The following is a 17,693-nucleotide window of genomic DNA, read 5'->3' on the forward strand; positions in this document are numbered from 1 at the left end:
AAGGCGTCGTTGGGTGACTCTTTTGTCATGTCCGATAAGGGGGCGAGCGATGAGAGAGAGAGAGAGAGAGAGAGTGGCAGTAAAGTGAGTAACCAGATGACGCCCGCAAAGACGAAATTTCGAAATTTGATACCGCTTCTTGATGGTGGTGGGTGGCAGCCTCATTATAGGGGAATTTCGCAGCGATGAGAGATGTGAGAACTGCGTGTTGGAAGCTGCTTGGTGAAGAAGCCTCTGTATAATGAGTGAGCAAGACTGTGCCGATGATCGTCTTCAGCAACCGGAAGCAGGAAGGCACTGCTATACCACCCATCCTGCCAAGTGTCCATAATAGCACACTTTGCCGACAAATGCTGTCTCAATTTCTTACCCCGGCACGGAGAGTTCCCGATCGTTTGTCACTCTCTTGCCACCGCTGCGGCGGAGCGCGCATGAGCGCTGATAAAAGCGCCCAAAAACCGATTGTGAGTGTACGCCGAAGTGGCGCGCCCCGGATGGTGGATTCTGCTCCCACTACTACCATTGCTGCTGCTGATAGTAGTAGGACCTTTCCAACAGCACCATCAACATCTTGAACGCCGGTTCCGTTTCGGCTTCTCGAAGTCCATGCCGTTCCCGGCACTGGACGACAAAAAAAAAAGAATCACTGAGCATCACCCCGAACTCGCGCGCGCGTTCACTCACGCCGACTATCGCGTGTCGATCGGGTCACGCGCGTGTGTGTGTGTGTGTGTGGGGTACCCGGTCCCGGAGAGGGAGTCGCAAGATTCATTCATTCGTCACAACGCTACGCAACGTAACGCATAAGACACACGGACACGCACCACCGGGGAACGCGTTCTTGCTCGATTTGCGTCCCTATCTAACACCGGTGACTACGGGTTCGGGCGCGTTTGGTCGATAGTGTTTCGCGCTTTTCGGTTTTGTTGTGATTGTTTGTTATTGGTGCGTTATCAGTGTCCACCGGATAAGTGTCCGCTCAGACAAAAAACCCCGTCTTTAAAGAATCTGGAAGGAACGCGCACCCGTTCGCATGTGCGGTTCTGCTGATGACAACCAACCATATGGTAGTGGAGCTGTCGGTGTTGGTGCGTGTCATCCTTCGAGTGTCAAGTGCTGGGTGCTACTGTCACAGGTGTTAGTTAGCAGAGAGGTAGTGTGTGGCAAATGCGAGTGTACGTTCGAGTGATTACTAGTTCTGTTTTGAGGTTCGAGTACTCGGTACTGATCACACAGCTGTCATCCAGGTTAGCTGCCATACGGAAGCAGTATTGATACCATATTGTATCGGTACGCTCATTAGGTGTTCCCAGTGTCCCCATCTGTGGTCGTGTGCCCGCTACTCCGTGAGCTAGCAACTAGTAGCCCACATAAATAGTGTACCATATTGTTTGCTCGTTGGTGAAGCGAGCCTATATCAATTGCAGCCCTCCCCGTGGTAATCACACTTGTCACATTACAACACCCAGCGCCCAGAGGTGTCGGAGTGCCACGTTCACGTGGCAGCAAGAGTTGCGGTGCGTGCGGTGTAAAAGTGAGTGTTACCAATTTCATTCGGTTCGTTTCGCCAGCCACACTTCATCAAGCATTCTACCGGAAGTAAGTTCCTGTCCAGTTTTTTTTCCCCCCGCCCATTACGGGCTCCACCTGTCATCGGCAGTATCGTTGGTGGCGATGTGTTTAAACCGTCACTCGCACCGTTCGCTCACAGGCTCGGAGGATGCATGATTGTTTGATGTCCTTGCGCATAAATAAACAACCAAAACAGTGTAACAACAGCCGTGCGTAGGTGTTCGGTATGTGCAAGCCGTAAAGTTGTTACTGACAATCTGTCGCCAGCATGATTTCGATCTTCGAGACGGCGGCGCGATAAGAGACGGATGAAGAATGGTGCTGGTGTGCTGGTGGTGCTTATCAATGCGGGTGTGGACGAGGTGGCAATAACAGCAGAAAGAAAAAGAAAGCACAGATAAGAGCGTGACAGAGGCCAGTGTGGCTATAGACACCCGGAAACAGATGGCACTGCAATCAGAATTTTATCAGGTTAACGGGGGAAAAAAACACAAGTTTGGGACAATGTTCGAAAATTGCAACAATTTCCTTCGCGCAATGGGGATATTGAGCGTGGAAAACTGATCCGGCAGTTGCAACAGATGGCAGTTCGGGTGGGCTACCATATGGAACGAGGGCCGTGAAGCTGCCATCGTCATCCGATAAGAGTGTTTGCGACGTGTGTGTCAATAAGACTGTGATATGTGATAATTTGTACTCAATATGAGAGCTCTGTAAAGTTGGCAGCACCTTGAAGAGTTTTATTGAAGATTTCTAAAATGACCAACTTTAATTGATTCCCTGGTCCTATATGAGTCCTATATATTAGCAACATGAAAACTTTTTCCCGACTAATGGCGACCATCCAGCGTGTTGACCCTCACTTTCTATTAGCATCCTTTCCGAGCGGAACTTCCCCTTTGTCGGAACAGACACATGTCCCAGCATAACCCTTTCGGCAACGCCACCAGACTTTCACCAGACCTTGCAAACCTGGGCTCGATGAAAAATGAGCAAGTTTAATTAGATGCAAACCGCATGACATTTTGTCAAACTTAAATTTGTTCCGGCTGCACAACCCCTTAACTTCAGCCCGGCTGTAAGAGGGACACGGACGGTGTGCTTCCCCACAACTCCAGCTCCAACTACGGACGACACACCGGTAGGGCAGAGTTTCTCCCGGGGCCAAGTTTTCTCAACCCATTTTTCTTTCGGATTCGGAAAAACGGGGTTCGTGCTGCTGTCGTTGCATCCCTATGATGTTCCTGTCTGTGTTCCCGTGTACGCGCGGAAAGGTTGTTAAACTCAATTATCGAAAACTTTTTTTCGGCTGGAAACTGCTCCACTCACTCACAAAACCTTGAAGTGGTTACCATGGGTTGGCTGTTTTTTTGCTTGTCATTTCTTCTTTTTGGCATATGTTTCTTCATTTTCATGAGCTCCGGTGTAGGCATATTGGGCTATGTTGACGATGGGAACCGAACCTTCTTCCCGGTAGCCGGAAGGCCGTGTTTACCCGTAGCATGAGTTTTCGATAAACTTCTGCTCGCCCGGTTGCTCCCGTCGGGCACCAGCCGCATTGTGTTGGTGCGTTTGTTCTTCACTTTTTCCACGCTTGAGGGAGCTTACCGCGGGTCCCGCTTTCAAAATAAAAAAGTGGGAACTTGGAAGGTTCCTCTTATTGTGGTGGTGAAACACGGACACACAGGAAAGCTTGAAGTAGCTTGAACTTGAAAGAGGAGAGATATGTGGAAGAAAAAAAAACGGTCGTCTAAAATCGACCATATTGTGGTAGTTAGGAAACTCATGCATATGACGGGCTTATGATCTGTTTGCTAGAGTTTGAACGAACACGAAAATGCATGCTCAAGAAGATGAGATACGAATGCTGAAAAGGTCAGAAGATGACGTCAGATGTGACCGTACAAGGACCTCTGGAAGCATTCGTTCCACTGCAGACGGCAGTAGAGTTATTCCGAGTACCTGGTGGAATTTCCTTGGAGAATCTCCGGCAATCGATGCATTGTTTGTAGAATTCCTTCGCCCGTCCGTCGACTCGCTCGCTATCTCGCCGAGGGAACCAACTTCCAAGAATCGATTGCGTCCACCCGATAGTGATGAGATTTTTGTGGAATTCGGACGGAATTATATGGACACGACACTTCAGAGAGAGCTACGCTTACGAACTAACTTTATTAAGGATGGAAAAACAAAAAAAAGAAACTATGTACAAAATGGCTGCTGAAGGCGCCAAAATAAGAACGTCAAAAATGACAACAGCAATTGTGCAGGGTTTGCACGTCCATTTAACCGTATGACAGAAATTGTCACTCAACACCCCTGCTCAATTTCTGGAACTTCGCACTCCAATCTCCTCCACAAGACGCTTGAATGCTACAGGCGGTAGCCCCTTCGTCATGATGTCCGCCAACTGCTTTTCTGAAGGAACGTACTTGATGGTTATGTCGCCACGTTTAACTTGTTCTCGGATGAAGTTGAACTTTATGTCGACATGCTTCATTCGACGACTATCCCGTGGCTCTTCCGCCACGCGCATACATGACTGGTTATCTTCGAAATATGGCACAGATTCTTTGATGACAACTCCGAGATCTGCCAACAACCTTTTCATCCATATTCCTTCACAGACGGCCGTGCACAACGCAACAAACTCGGCCTCAGTAGAAGACAAAGCCACTGTTTGTTGCTTACGCGTTAACCATGCCACTGTACCTCCAAACACTCGCAGGATGTAGCCACTCATCGATCGTCGATCGTTGATATCGTTTCCCCAATCGGCGTCTGAGAAAACAATCAAAGCAGGTTCAGCTTGTCCTCCTTTAAACTCGAGTCCCACATCAAGAGTGCCTTTCACATAGCGCAAGATGCGCTTTAAGTAGCACCAGTGTTCATTCGTCGGACAGCTCTGCAACTGGCTAAACACGTTCACTGCGGCACATAGATCAGGCCTCGAAGTGTGGGCAACGTATGCCAAACACCCAACCAGCTCACGATAAGGGTAGTCCGTTCGTTCCGCTTCAATTCCTCTCTCCAGCTTCAGATGGCATTCGATTGGTGTGGAGACCGGTTTACAATCTTCCATGCCGAAACGCTGAAGAAGAGACTCCAAATATCCTCGCTGAGAAATCCTCATGAACCGCTTCTCCACATCCCTCTCAATACGCATATTAAGAAAGCAGCTCACTTCACCAAAATCCGACATCGCAAACTCGTTCTTAAAACAGCTCTTGATCTCCGAAATCGCCACCACATCTCGTCCAACGATGAGAATATCATCGACGTAGAGGACTAGGATCATTCGTTCGTCATTCACCGTTCGCACGTACAAACACTGATCGTTTTCGCTGCGCTTGAAACCAAGCCTGGTGACGAACTGATGGAACCGTTCGTTCCATGCACGAGAAGCTTGCTTCAGTCCGTACAAGGCACGATTCAGACGGCAAACAAGTTTCTTCGATCCTATGGACAGTCCTTCCGGAGGAACCATGTAGATTTCTTCTTGTAGTGTTCCGTTAAGAAACGCCGTTTTCACATCAAGCTGATGCACATGCAGACGTTCCTGGTTTGCTACGGCTAGCACTGTCCTTACAGAATCCAATTTGGCCACTGGAGCATACGTCTCAGCATAATCGTAGCCATAACGCTGAGTAAAACCACGAGCTACGAGTCTTGCTTTGTACCTGTCAGGAGCTTCACCTTCACCCTTCTTGATCTTAAACACCCACTTGCAAGTAATAGGCTTTCTACCTGCGGGCAACTCGCACAGGGTCCAGGTGTTGTTCTGCTTGTGAGAAAGCATCTCCTCCTGTACAGCCGCATTCCACTGGTCCCAATCGTCACGCTTCCGCATCTCCGCAACTGAATCTGGATAGTTCTCGACATAACTAACAGCACTTAAAGCATAAGCAGAAAAATTCATCACGTAATCCTTCTGCCAAGACGGTGGCACACGCTTCCGAGTGTTGTTTTCTTCAGACACGGCACGATGATCAACCCCTGCTGAGTCTTCACATTCGTCGGCGATTGCATCGCAATCTACGAATTCTTCGACGGTCTCGTTCATCTCAGGTTCATCATTCTCCAGTGCTGGTTCGAATTCAGTGCCCGTCTCTGCTTCCGGTCGTATTTCTTCAGCCAGATCAGTTGGACAATCGGCATCTGCTGAAGATCTCATACGAATCACGTCATCCGTAGATTCTGTTGATTGATGCTTTTGGTGCCCCACTTGCCTGTGAGCACCTCCAATCTCGTTGACGATGACATCTCGGGCAGCGATAACCTTGCGACGGTTCGGGTCCCAGACTCTATATCCGTTGCAGTGGTACCCAAGGAAAATACCTTTCCAAGCCTTCTTGTCTAGTTTCTTCCGGTTCTCTTTCGGTATGTGGCAATACGCAGGACTACCCCAAACCCTCATCATCGAAACATCAGGTTTTCTACCCTCCCACATTTCATAGGGCGTCTTACAATCGATGATGGCACTTGCTGGGCTCCTGTTCACAAGATACGCGGCAGTCTCCACGGCTTCACACCAGAACTTCTTGTCTACTCCTGCCGTGAACAGCATCGACCTGGCCTTTTCTTCCAAGGTACGGTTCATCCGTTCCGAAACGCCATTCTGTTCTGGTGTATATGGAATTGTACACTGCATTACGATGCCTTTTTCTTTACAGTACTTGTCGAATTCACCACTACGATATTCCCCGCCATTATCACAAACTAATCGCGAAATGCCAACCCCGAACTTGGCAGTAACCATTGCTTCATACAACTTGAAACACTCAAAGACTTCATCCTTCCTGCGCATAGTGTACACGACCACAAATCTACTCCAATCGTCGATGAAACTAACGAAGAATCTACTTCCATCGTGTCCAACTGGTGTCACCGGACCACAAACATCGCTGTGTATTATTTCCAACACACGTTTTGCCCGTTTGTCTACGCGTTCACGAAATGGCATTCTTGTTTGCTTTGCATCGACACAGGTTTCACAGATTGTTTCCGTTTTATCACCATCGCACTTGAACATTCCTTTCACCATGTTCTTGGATATAATCTTCTCCAGGTTTTTCTCGCTTAGATGACCGAAGCGCTCATGCCAAAGCTCATGACATTTCAGAATCTTTCCACATGAATACAATACCGAATTCTCATCACTTTTCCGGTAAAAATCCATCTCATATTGGAGACCATGACGAGAACCACACGCGATCACTTCCGAACCACGAAGAATTTTTATACAACCTTTTTCGAAAACAACTTTCATTCCGGCCATCTCTACTTTCCTGATCGAAAAAAGATTACACCGTAGGTTTGGAAGAAAAAACACATTCTTCAAGGTACACTCACGTCGTCGGTTTCCGATCTTTCCAATCATTTTGATTGTTCCCGAATATTGCGCAATCGTAGACTTTCCGTTCAAAGCCACTGCTATTTCAATCGGATTTTCCAAAGGCACCAATTCTTCGAACAGTTCTCGATCATTCGCCATGTGATCTGTGGCACCCGAATCAGCAAACCACTGTACTTTGCCTTCTTCTTCATTGCTTTCTACAGCAACCAAACCGGCGGCAAAACACACACTCTTCTCCGTCACGTTCGCACTGCCTTTGCTTTTGTTGCTCTTCTGCATTTTCTTTTCAGGACAATCACTCGCTTTATGTCCAGGCTTGTGACAAACAAAGCATTTCATTTGCCTTTTCGAAAAAACTTTAGGCTTTCCAACAAAAGCAGCCGACTCTCGTTTCATCGGAACAGCCACTACACTCGAATCGTTGCACTTAACTTCCTCATCGAGGAGCCGGCATTTGACGAACTCTAACGTTAAATTCTCTTGCGGAATTGTCTCTAGCGCCGTCACAACCGTCGCGTATTTCGGCCCAAGGGACATCATCAACTGGAAAACGACGTCGATCTCTTCCAACACTGCCCCAGTGACCTTATAATCACGCACAACACGATCGAATGCTAGGAAATGATCCTGTAAACTGCCCCCTTCGTACCGAAACGTCGATAACTTTTTCTTCAAGTGGAGCCGGCACGCGGTGCTGCGACGCTCGAACACTTTTTCCAACGCAAGCCAAATCGCTCTCGGGGTCTTTTTGTCCTGCACATACTCCAGCATGTTGTCATGGATCCGCGATACAAGGATCGACTTGCACCGTCGTTCCTTCTTCCGGCGCTTTTCACACAGCTTTTCCTTCGCCTGACCAGCGGCGTCACTGTCTCCCGTTTTCACTTTAAGTTCTTCCACTTCCTCCATCTCGTTCTGGATGCATTCAAGCAAATCATGCTCCTCGAGCACCACTTGAATCCGGAACTTCCAAGATGCGAAGTTCGAACCATCAAAAAGCGGGACGCGCACGGTTTCGTTTTCGTATTCCATTTTTAAAACACAACACTTTTATTAGAGCAACTATAAACCGTCATACACGAAATCCTGGGCCCATAACCTGATGAGATTTTTGTGGAATTCGGACGGAATTATATGGACACGACACTTCAGAGAGAGCTACGCTTACGAACTAACTTTATTAAGGATGGAAAAACAAAAAAAAGAAACTATGTACAAAATGGCTGCTGAAGGCGCCAAAATAAGAACGTCAAAAATGACAACAGCAATTGTGCAGGGTTTGCACGTCCATTTAACCGTATGACAGAAATTGTCACTCAACAGATAGCACGTGATATCGGAAAAATAATCATCCAATCGGAGACCGGTCGGTATGATTGCGATTCAATCATTCTGCAACAATCCTTGGGTCGCTTACTCGTGATGCAGCAGCAAGAGTAACCGACTGTGTCGGCTAAACGGCCACCAAGAGAATCCGGAACACATCGTACTGCTGCAAGCTCACCGGAGATCATCTTTGCTGGCCTAAACAGCCTACGAACTTTCGGGAGTTTGTACGTCGACATTCAGTTCCAGTTCAGGAATTTCATTCCCTAGTCGTTGTCGGGAAAAGCACCGGAAAACCGCACGTAGATGACGTTGACAACGATTCCCCTCCCGCAAACTCTGTTCCACACGCACGGGCCTGTTATGTTCTCCGTCTGTATCCGAATGTCTGGTGATTTGTTTCATATGTGATTTAGAGCTGGATGATGCACCACCCGGAGACTGGAACAACCCAACTGCTGGGTGCTGGGTGATGATAAGACCATAAATCCATTTACCGAAATCAGATTCGTGGTGCAATTGCGGCCGACCGTTCCGGTGGTTTGTGGTGGTGATGTTCTCTCTCGCAGGAACCAGAAATGCAAGATGAACACACGAGCCCCCGAACATTTTTGTCCGGGTTAAATTATTTCCTCCATCCTCCAGCTGTGGAAATTCGGGATGGTATTTTTCTATTTCTTACCCGCTCAGCTAAACTCTAATTACTGTCGTATCGTGTCGTGGTAAAGCTGGGGCTTGTTCTAGCGGCATGCCACGTACTCGGCAGCATCAGCACAAGGCAGCAGTCTCTAAGCAGGCTGGAGGCTCATCCATCTTGCGCCGGCTTCGACTTTAGCCGTTGCAAAGAGCCTGTGCAAGATCGTTCGCATCGAGCATCCATCTGGATTTGTAATGATAATCCATCTTCAGCCTCCGGGCGCAGCAGCACCACGAAACAAGCCGGCATCAATTCATCAAGTCACATATGGGAATGGCTGATCCGAGAGCCAAGCAGCCATCCGATACGGAAGTTGACTTTAATAGTTTGAGTTTAGAGAAGTACTTTAAGTGCCATCGATTAACCGTCCCGTAAGGGGTTGAAGGAAGAGAAAAAAAAACCTGGAGACTCTTGAGAAGTTGGAGAGTTGTGTCAAGAAAATTAACAACAAGTCATCGGATAAGTGATCACTTTAATTCTCTACACGGTGACCGGTGAGTGATGAAGCAATTAAAATCTTGCTCCCCCGTTATGAACTTTAAGAACATTCTATTTGCGAATCTGCTCATTTTATTATTAAAATTCCTAACCTAAGAGACACGCTCGACCTTTTAGAGTTTCCGGTCCAAACCGCACACAAAAAAAATGGAACAAACAGCCTACCAGAAAACGGGAATAAAGCAACACATTTCATGTGCAAAACCGGGTGGCATAAAAAAGAGCGTTCCGGAAAATCATTAGCCCGCTTCCAGGGAAAATGGGAAATCACACCGGATCCTGCGTGCGTGCGTTTACACCACCGGAACACATTGCCCAAAATAGGTGAACATGATGAATAAACGGTGGGCGAAAAGAAAAAAAAAGCACGGGAAGTTATCATCGCGGTCGTGTCATACCCGCCATGACCCAGCGGTTCCCGAAAACCCGTCCGTGGTCCGTGGCGATGGGCTATCATCCATTTGCCATTAGAGCGCCAAGAATCTAGAACCATTCCGGTGCGGCGCCCTGTCCAAAGGATATGTTTCACTTTCTTTACCATAAACGGAGAAAGACTGGGAGAAAAACGAAGAGAAAGTACAAGGTCCGCTCAACATCATTAATCTTTGCCATAAAATTTACTCTTCCTATCGGAGGACTTTGTGTGTGTGTGTGTGTGTGTGTTTGGCTGAGAACCGCAAAAGAAAGCGAAGAAATTTCCATTAGAAAGAGCGGAGACCTCTGTGTGAGCGTTCGAAACCTCATCCTTTCAATCTCCAATCATTATCAGCTGAATACTCATTCGTTATCAGAACCGCATTTATTTGCGGTGTTGATGTGTACTCCCTATTTTGGGAAGGTGCGAAAATTATTCATCTCCTTTCTCTAGCTCCAGGGAACACCCTCCGGGAGTAGTGATGGAGGGTTTAGGGAGATTCTTCAGAAAACAATTAATTGAAACGATAATGACCGCTGAGGGATTATTCAGAAACCCCGCTTTGATGAGGTGTGTAAATTTGGAGAAATTTGGAGATAGAAAAGATGGTGATGATATCTGACCATGGTCAGCAATAAAGGATTAATAAGAATCTCGTGATCCATATTCCCACCCAAGGTGAGTGGGTAGGTAATGGAGAGAGAGAGAGATAATCAATATCAAATTATTGGTAAAGTTGGACCAGAGGAAAACTATGGAGGTCGAGATGCAATAGGAAGCCGCTTGCTGTCCGCCGAGATGTCAGTAAGGTGTCCTACTTAAAACACTCAAGACATCTATCGAAGCTTTCACCGGACGAGAAGCTGCTGACCGATTCGAACCGATCAGCAAACAAAAGGACATTCAACTGTAGAATCCCCCTAGTGGAGTGTGCCTCTTAACGAACCTCGCACGCAGTGCAGATTTTAATTGCGCTCTCCATTCTTGTAGACGACGCCACGCAACTGCTGCTGGTACGCGCTCCTCCTGCCAAACACTCATCTCACCGTCGTCAATTAGAGTACAAATAATAATCAGCATGCGTTATCTAACCCACAATTATTGGCGACAACAACCGGACCCGGACCCCGGAGTCGAGTTCTGCTGAAGAATCTTCCCCAGTAGAACCCAACGGCGCTCGAAGCTGCCGTATTCGATTAATCACTACGTGACAATCGGTTCGTTTCGGTCCTGACTTGGGCTGTCGCCATCGTTCCAGAATGCCAAACGCACCGCAATCGTCCGATGGTCACATCTTCGTCATCGGGCACAGATATGCACGGGCTGGTGCACCAGCCTTGCCAAGGTTAGATTATAATTTGTCCCACTCGGGCGGGCTAGTGATAGTTCCCGCTGGACGTGCTCACGTAGCCCGAGTGGAGGCTACTTCCGGATTATGGCATCATAGCACTACTCGATGTAGATGCTCTGCTTTATACCACTCTACTCATCCCGAACCATCAACCATCCGGTTTGTGTTGGATGGTCAAGCGGAATTCTTGTATCTGCCGACTTCCAAAAGGGCCACTGGCTGATAAGCGTACGTTTAGCGAAGCCGTACGTGGTGTTATGGGAGGCTTTTTCCAAGAATACACCCCTTTTGTCCCGTGTGCGTCAAGCTCCAGGCCACAGGCCACTCGCACACACGCACGTTTTCAATCCCTAGGGCGTCTTGTTTTAACGCGTATGATGATTGATTATACCGCCTATCAATCATATAGGTCGGCAGCACCGTGCTGAATGAATGGAATGAAAGGTTAGCAGCGTACAGCGACCAACGCTCACCACCACCAGTAGAGTATCATTGGGCGTAGTATGTGTTCAACTGCTAGTATCAGACGGCAGTGCGGTGACAGCATCAAACGGCACCGGGCTCAAATCAGCACCACTGACGCTATCAGCCATCAGCCACAAGGTGTAGCACACGCAACGCAGATACGCGAGCGTGTGGGATTGTGCAGGGCGCGAGCAGTGTTGTGAAATTGAAAGACCGTTGTTTGTTTATAGTTACCTTCCGTTATAGCTCGTAAGGTTTAATTGGTGCTCGTTTTTTTGTCCATTTTGTTTGGAAAATTCCTGGTCACGGCATCAAGAGTGTATCAGGCTTGGAGATCTATTTCTTGGAGTTGAAGTTCAAGCTGCAAGGGGTTTTTTGCCGATGCTAGTAATCTAATCGAGATAGCTAAACCCAAGGCCTTCGGCTGGAAGAGCCTAGAGGAGAGTACTTACTGTTTTTCTGTACAACACGCATCCCAGTACCGGTGGGCTAATGTTGTATGGATATTACGGGTCTGTGTACCTACCTTCTTGGTTACTGCAATCATTAGCATTTTCTTTTCGTTCCCGGTTAGGTCGCACCGTGTTGTTAGGTCGATAGGTTAAGTTGTGTGTTGCATTCATTCTGCAAAACATGCATGTTATCTCAGCTCAACTACCTCCTACCGACTGCATTAGCGAACTCCAACCTCACGTAAATCGTCAATCGATATGATGATACCCGTTTGGACGAGGAAGGTTGACGACCCGTTGGTGGGTTGATGGAGGAAAGTTATTCCAATCTCTGGGTTGCATCACCGCCTTCAAGAATGCTTGCCAGCGCCAGCGCTACCCACTCAATCTACGACAGCGAAGAACGAAAAAAAAAGACGCCAGGCTATAACGTCGAATGTCATCAAGTGCCAACCATGTTAGTGGCAATTGGTGTTGCTCTGCTACGTACACGGGATATATCTGTATAGCGTACATATACAGGCAGACCCATCTCGCACCCATCATCATCCGCTCAATGGAGGTACCATATGTTACTGGTATCGAATTTCTTCCTCCAGTTCACATCCCTTGGGTCGTCTCAAATATTGGAACGCACACACTGAAACTCCAAGACATTTCTTTAACACATCAGCAACAGCAGCAGCAGCAGCACAACAACAGCCCGGAGAAGCTGAAATGCACACTCGGGCATCGGGCTAGCATTATACCAACTATCCGTCCGAGCTAGTGCTGCGGGTGCTGCTACAACCTTACAGTGATAACATTTTGCCCGTAAAGCGAGAATGTGTCTCCACAAATCGGTTTATGCGATCCTGCCATTACACCTCACTATCGACGACATTGATGGTAAATAGGTGCGAGTTCGACATCGTATGCCCCCGGATGGCGAACACCGAAGCACCGATTCAGGATGCTTTCTTCGTTGAGCTTATGCTTGAGGCAAAGGAAGTTAGGTCTTTCGATGTCTATTTCTTGATGCTGGAAGGCATGTTGATGCTTAACATTGCGAGAACTCGAACTACAAATCTTTGATTTCGTAGTTGTTGTAGTGGGACGGTCCGGTGACCGAGGCAACAGCGGCGCCGATCTTCACACGGCAGGACCGGGGTAAAAATCGCTTCCAAACACGCCTTCCTCCATACGCGAAGGGGCTGTCTACTTTGCTGAACAAGTAGTTGATTAATAAATTTATTTTAGTAATATTTTTGATTGACATTGCATACTTCAGCCTAACGCCAGAGCAAAGTTCATTCAGAGCCTGTATTTATGCAATTTAGAAATTACAAATTCTAGTTATTCCATCAACATCAAATTGTTTTCTCCGGAATAACCTTTCCCAACAAATCAAAAATCAAATTCTCATTATTTCCAAAATAAATTGCATGAAATCATCGATAGTTAAATAAATGCAAAACATTTTCCCAGTATTGTTTAGTTCGGGCTTGTTTTGCAAACTTAAATGCCATAAATCGAAACAAAAAGGTCAGCCTATTTATTTGGAGTTTATTTGTATTGTGTTTAGCATCGGCACAAACTGCATTTCGAAAAAGGGGACCAAAAATTGGATGTGTTAATTAATGACTCTTGGAAATGTAAACCAAAGTGTGACGTTGAACTAAAATACTTCAACGTCATTTAATTCTAGCAAAACTCCGCACTCGAAAACTTCATTATGCTCGAAGGCCAAAAATTAATTCCCTCACCGTTGTCCACATCGCCACACGATGGCTTATGCTCACTCCTCCACTAACGTCATTTATGTATTCATTCCCGTTTCGTTACAGGTAAGCTTCGCCAGTCACGATTCAGCACGCTCGCTTACCATTTTCTTCGCCAGCCAGTAACGGGGTAAGATGGGTGCGCGCGGATTGAGATTGCAACTGGTGCGGAAGTAGGGGAATAATCCTCCCAAAAACTGCTCAAAAGTCAGCCCGAACCGTGTGCCGTCGTTTTCCACGCAAACTGCTCAGATTAACAATTGAAAGTTAATGTAGTGTAACAGAGGGTGTCCGCCGTGGTAAAAACAGGACACTGCGCGACAAACAATCCGCTTTGTCTTCCGCGTGCGCTTACTGGGGTGCCGATAATTGCTGATAAAATCTTACTCTTGCCCAGATATTGCCCTGAGCTCCAGAGGACGAAGTGAACGGAGTTAGGTCTTTTGAACCGGGCACATGGCGACCCACGCTCGGGCGGAAGATAAACAAAACCATCCTCTTTGGCTCTCAACCCGGAAAGCGGAAAGATTTATTCAGCATCCCAAATTAGCCCGCTCGATTTTTTCTTGAAGAAGGCGAAAGAGAGTGCTTTTTTCTGCTGTCGGAATATTTATGCTGCAGCATGCACAGAGAGCAGCGGAAATATTCTTTCGAGCATGTATAGTCTTGAAGCCACGCGAATCGCGCTCTGCACCAATCTTGTATTGTGGTTTTTACTTCATTAACTGTTTAAAGAAGGTAGAATGTTTGGGTGAAAATAGCCACGCAAATAATTCGTTAAAAACCGCAACCAAACCTCAAGAGCGGCTTTTCAGTTTTGAGGCTCGACCTTTGCTTACAAAAAGGAAGTAAACAAACGGAGGCCCGGAAAAAAAAGAGTGGCCCTCCCAGTGTACCCGGCTGCACCGAAGTGTGAGAAAAATACTAATGAAAATCTGGCCATTATTTTCCACCCGAAAACTCACTCGGGAGAGCGCTACGGGCGCGAACATACGGAGTCCGGAGCTTGCACACAACTTTCCTTCCACCTTCTATCAGCTATCATCTCAGCCATGCGCGCTCTATCTCTCCACAACATCCTCCCTTTTTGTCTATCAAATTATTAAAGATAAAGTTTTGCAAATTATATTTTCCACCCCCGTCCGGCGCTAATCTCATTTTTATCATATTTTATGCAAAAGTTTATGCGCAACCTTTCTACCACGAACTTGGCCAGCACGGCTGGACCCGGGGAGCGTAGAATAAGGTCTCTGCAGACTGTCTACAGGGCTATCGTTTTGCGATATGCTGGTTGGATAAGAGAAAAGTGCTTGGGAAGTATTTTTGCGGTCGGAATCTTTGGTCCTTCTGGGTACTGTGCTGTCGTGTCGTGGCTGAAGTTACGGAGGCAAATGCTGCAAAGCTGTGAATTTGCTGATTGAACAAACAAAACAACGAGTGACAGTGATAATGAGCACCTACCTCTGGGCTGTACAGGGACCTGGGAGAGTCACACATGAAGTAGCTAAAATTATCCACAACACACGCCCGGTCTTTAGACGACAATCAGTGCAGGCGTCATCCACCATCAGTGGTTGGGTTTCAAAAGTCAAGTCCTACGCAAAATTCTTCGCCTTTTAACGCACCTACTCGAGCGGCTTACTCTGTCAGCCTCTGCATTCTGACCTTTTGGAGCGTGCGGGAGGGACCTTCGAGAGCTAATAATAAGCACAACCAACATCGACCCAAGAAGGGGACACCAAAAATGTCATCGAATCCACACAGCGATAACCCACATACGAGGGAGAGAGTAGACCCCGAGGACATCAGGATTTCGTTAGAATTTCTCGGCACGTAGATCCTCTTAATTCTAATTTAGAGATCTAACAATTCCATCCACAAAAATGAAGATTACGATAAGGGGGGGGACGGTACACACTGGGCGTGCAAACATTCTGCGCCTACCGAGGCCCCGTCCACGGAGTTGCAAATCTTCACGCCGACGACACGCCACCGAGAATGATGGGAAAATGCCATCCGCTTTTGATCCCTCGGTTGGCCGTAATTTCCGTTCCGCCGACCAGAGCAGCAGCCCGCCTGGAATGGCGTTCGTTCCATTGGTTGGAATTTTCTGCCAACCCTTCTTCTTAGACGACTATTCCTCCGAAGCAACTGACACCAGCCGGCGTGGTGCGGATGCTGGCAGGAGCAGAGTCACCCAGTGCAAAATGGCAGAAGAATTTAATGAAAATTTTCTCAGCTTTCGCTCTGCTCGCTCCATGCTATGGGGAGGAGGAGGTCGTATCAAAAACGGTGGCCGCCTCAAAATTCGCGACTTAAAACGAATAATCATACAACAACCGAAGTAGGGAAAAAAGTCTTTGGGGACAATTTCCTTACGGGGCAGTAGAAGCCGACGTGGAAGGAACCGGCAATGACAATGAGCAAAAGCTTTACCTCGTAGAAGGAAAAAGCACACAAACACACACACACATATGCGCGGTGCTCGGTTGTGCTTCACGGAGATGCCGATTATGCTGATGCCTTTGCCCCGTTTGCCAGATCCTGCAAGCCTTCCAAAACAAAAGGGCTCCAAAATGACACGAGGGCGAGAGAGAGAGAGCACGAAAGATAAAAGTACTGCAGCCGACCAGAGCTACCTCGGACGAGAAGTGTGTGTGTGTGTGCCGATTGAATCGCTTTTGTCGACAGTAGAAGGAAATCGGGAACAATGCCGGAACAATGCCGGAAGTTGGATCTTTATTGTATGGAATAAATTTCCTTTTGCTTATGCCACCCCTAGTACCCCCGGACAAAAAAAGAGCGCCCCATTCGCACCCCATCATCGACGTTTGCTTCGGTGACACTTCCCAACATCCAGGAGGAAGTTCAGCAGTTCGGCAACGCTTCCTCGTAACACCTCCGGAGGACAATGATTCGTCTTGGATTTTCTTTTACTTCTTCGATGGGGGTGTTCATGCGGGCGGTGTGAGGAGAGGATCTGCGTCAACAGAACCTTTCCCCTCAGGGTGAGAATCAGTTTTGCCAAACACATCCGGTGGAGGTTCAGTTTTGCTGAGCATTTTTGCTCCAAAAATCTCGTCCAAGGCTCGTCGCAAAAGGCAGGCGTTACCCATCCGGGAGGACATATTGGGATTTGGGCGGTGGGAAGATGCTTAGGGGGAAGAGATATGCTTCGTTTTATGCAACGATTTCACACACACACACACTTCGTTCCTTTTTGGGTTGGTTTGTTCTGTCCAACACCCATCAGGACTAATCCCGCACGGCATAACCGTTTGTCCCGGACGAACCCGTTTGTTCTCTCTCTCTCTCTCTCTCTCGCCTATCACTATGATTATTCGCATTTTGTTTGGAGGCGAAAAAAGCTTCCTTTCTTCCTGTCTGTCCTTTCTCCTTCTATCCCCCGTCCACCCACCACTCACATGGCGCAGAGTCGCAAGGTGGCGTTGCTCCTGAGCTCGTACGCTTTTGATTCGATTTTCAAATTTAGTTGGTTTATTCATTGCGCACAGCGCTATAGCAAATTGAGCAGCAGAAATAAAGTAGAATCGTCGCATCGCTTTCCCCCCTGCCATCCTTCCCTTTCCGGGAAAATCAGTCACCCTACCAGCACATTTTCCTCCCCCCAAAAAAAAGGAAGAAGCGGAAAAACACTGGGTTTTTCTACCGGGAAAAAAATACTGATGCGGGAAAATACAACTTTCTTCCTTGCTCGGGGAAAATGTTCCTCCCCTCCCCCACCCCACCCCACCTCAAAATGAAGCTTCGAAATCGAAATGAACGGAAAATCTCTGTCGA

General features: G+C 47.5%; 1 protein-coding gene across 1 annotated transcript in view; it reads left to right on the plus strand.

Annotated features, from left to right (window-relative positions):
- The window catches only part of LOC118516760, a 44,807-nt gene that overhangs the window by 12,366 nt on the left and 14,748 nt on the right, over positions 1-17,693 (plus strand). The window contains exon 2 of the mRNA XM_036062674.1: positions 1,404-1,534. Within this exon, the coding sequence (XP_035918567.1) occupies positions 1,404-1,534 (131 nt within the window). The remainder of the gene's footprint in view (positions 1-1,403; positions 1,535-17,693) is intronic.

The sequence above is a fragment of the Anopheles stephensi genome, unplaced genomic scaffold, assembly GCF_013141755.1.
Source record: "Anopheles stephensi strain Indian unplaced genomic scaffold, UCI_ANSTEP_V1.0 ucontig39, whole genome shotgun sequence".
Lineage (NCBI taxonomy): Eukaryota > Metazoa > Arthropoda > Insecta > Diptera > Culicidae > Anopheles > Anopheles stephensi.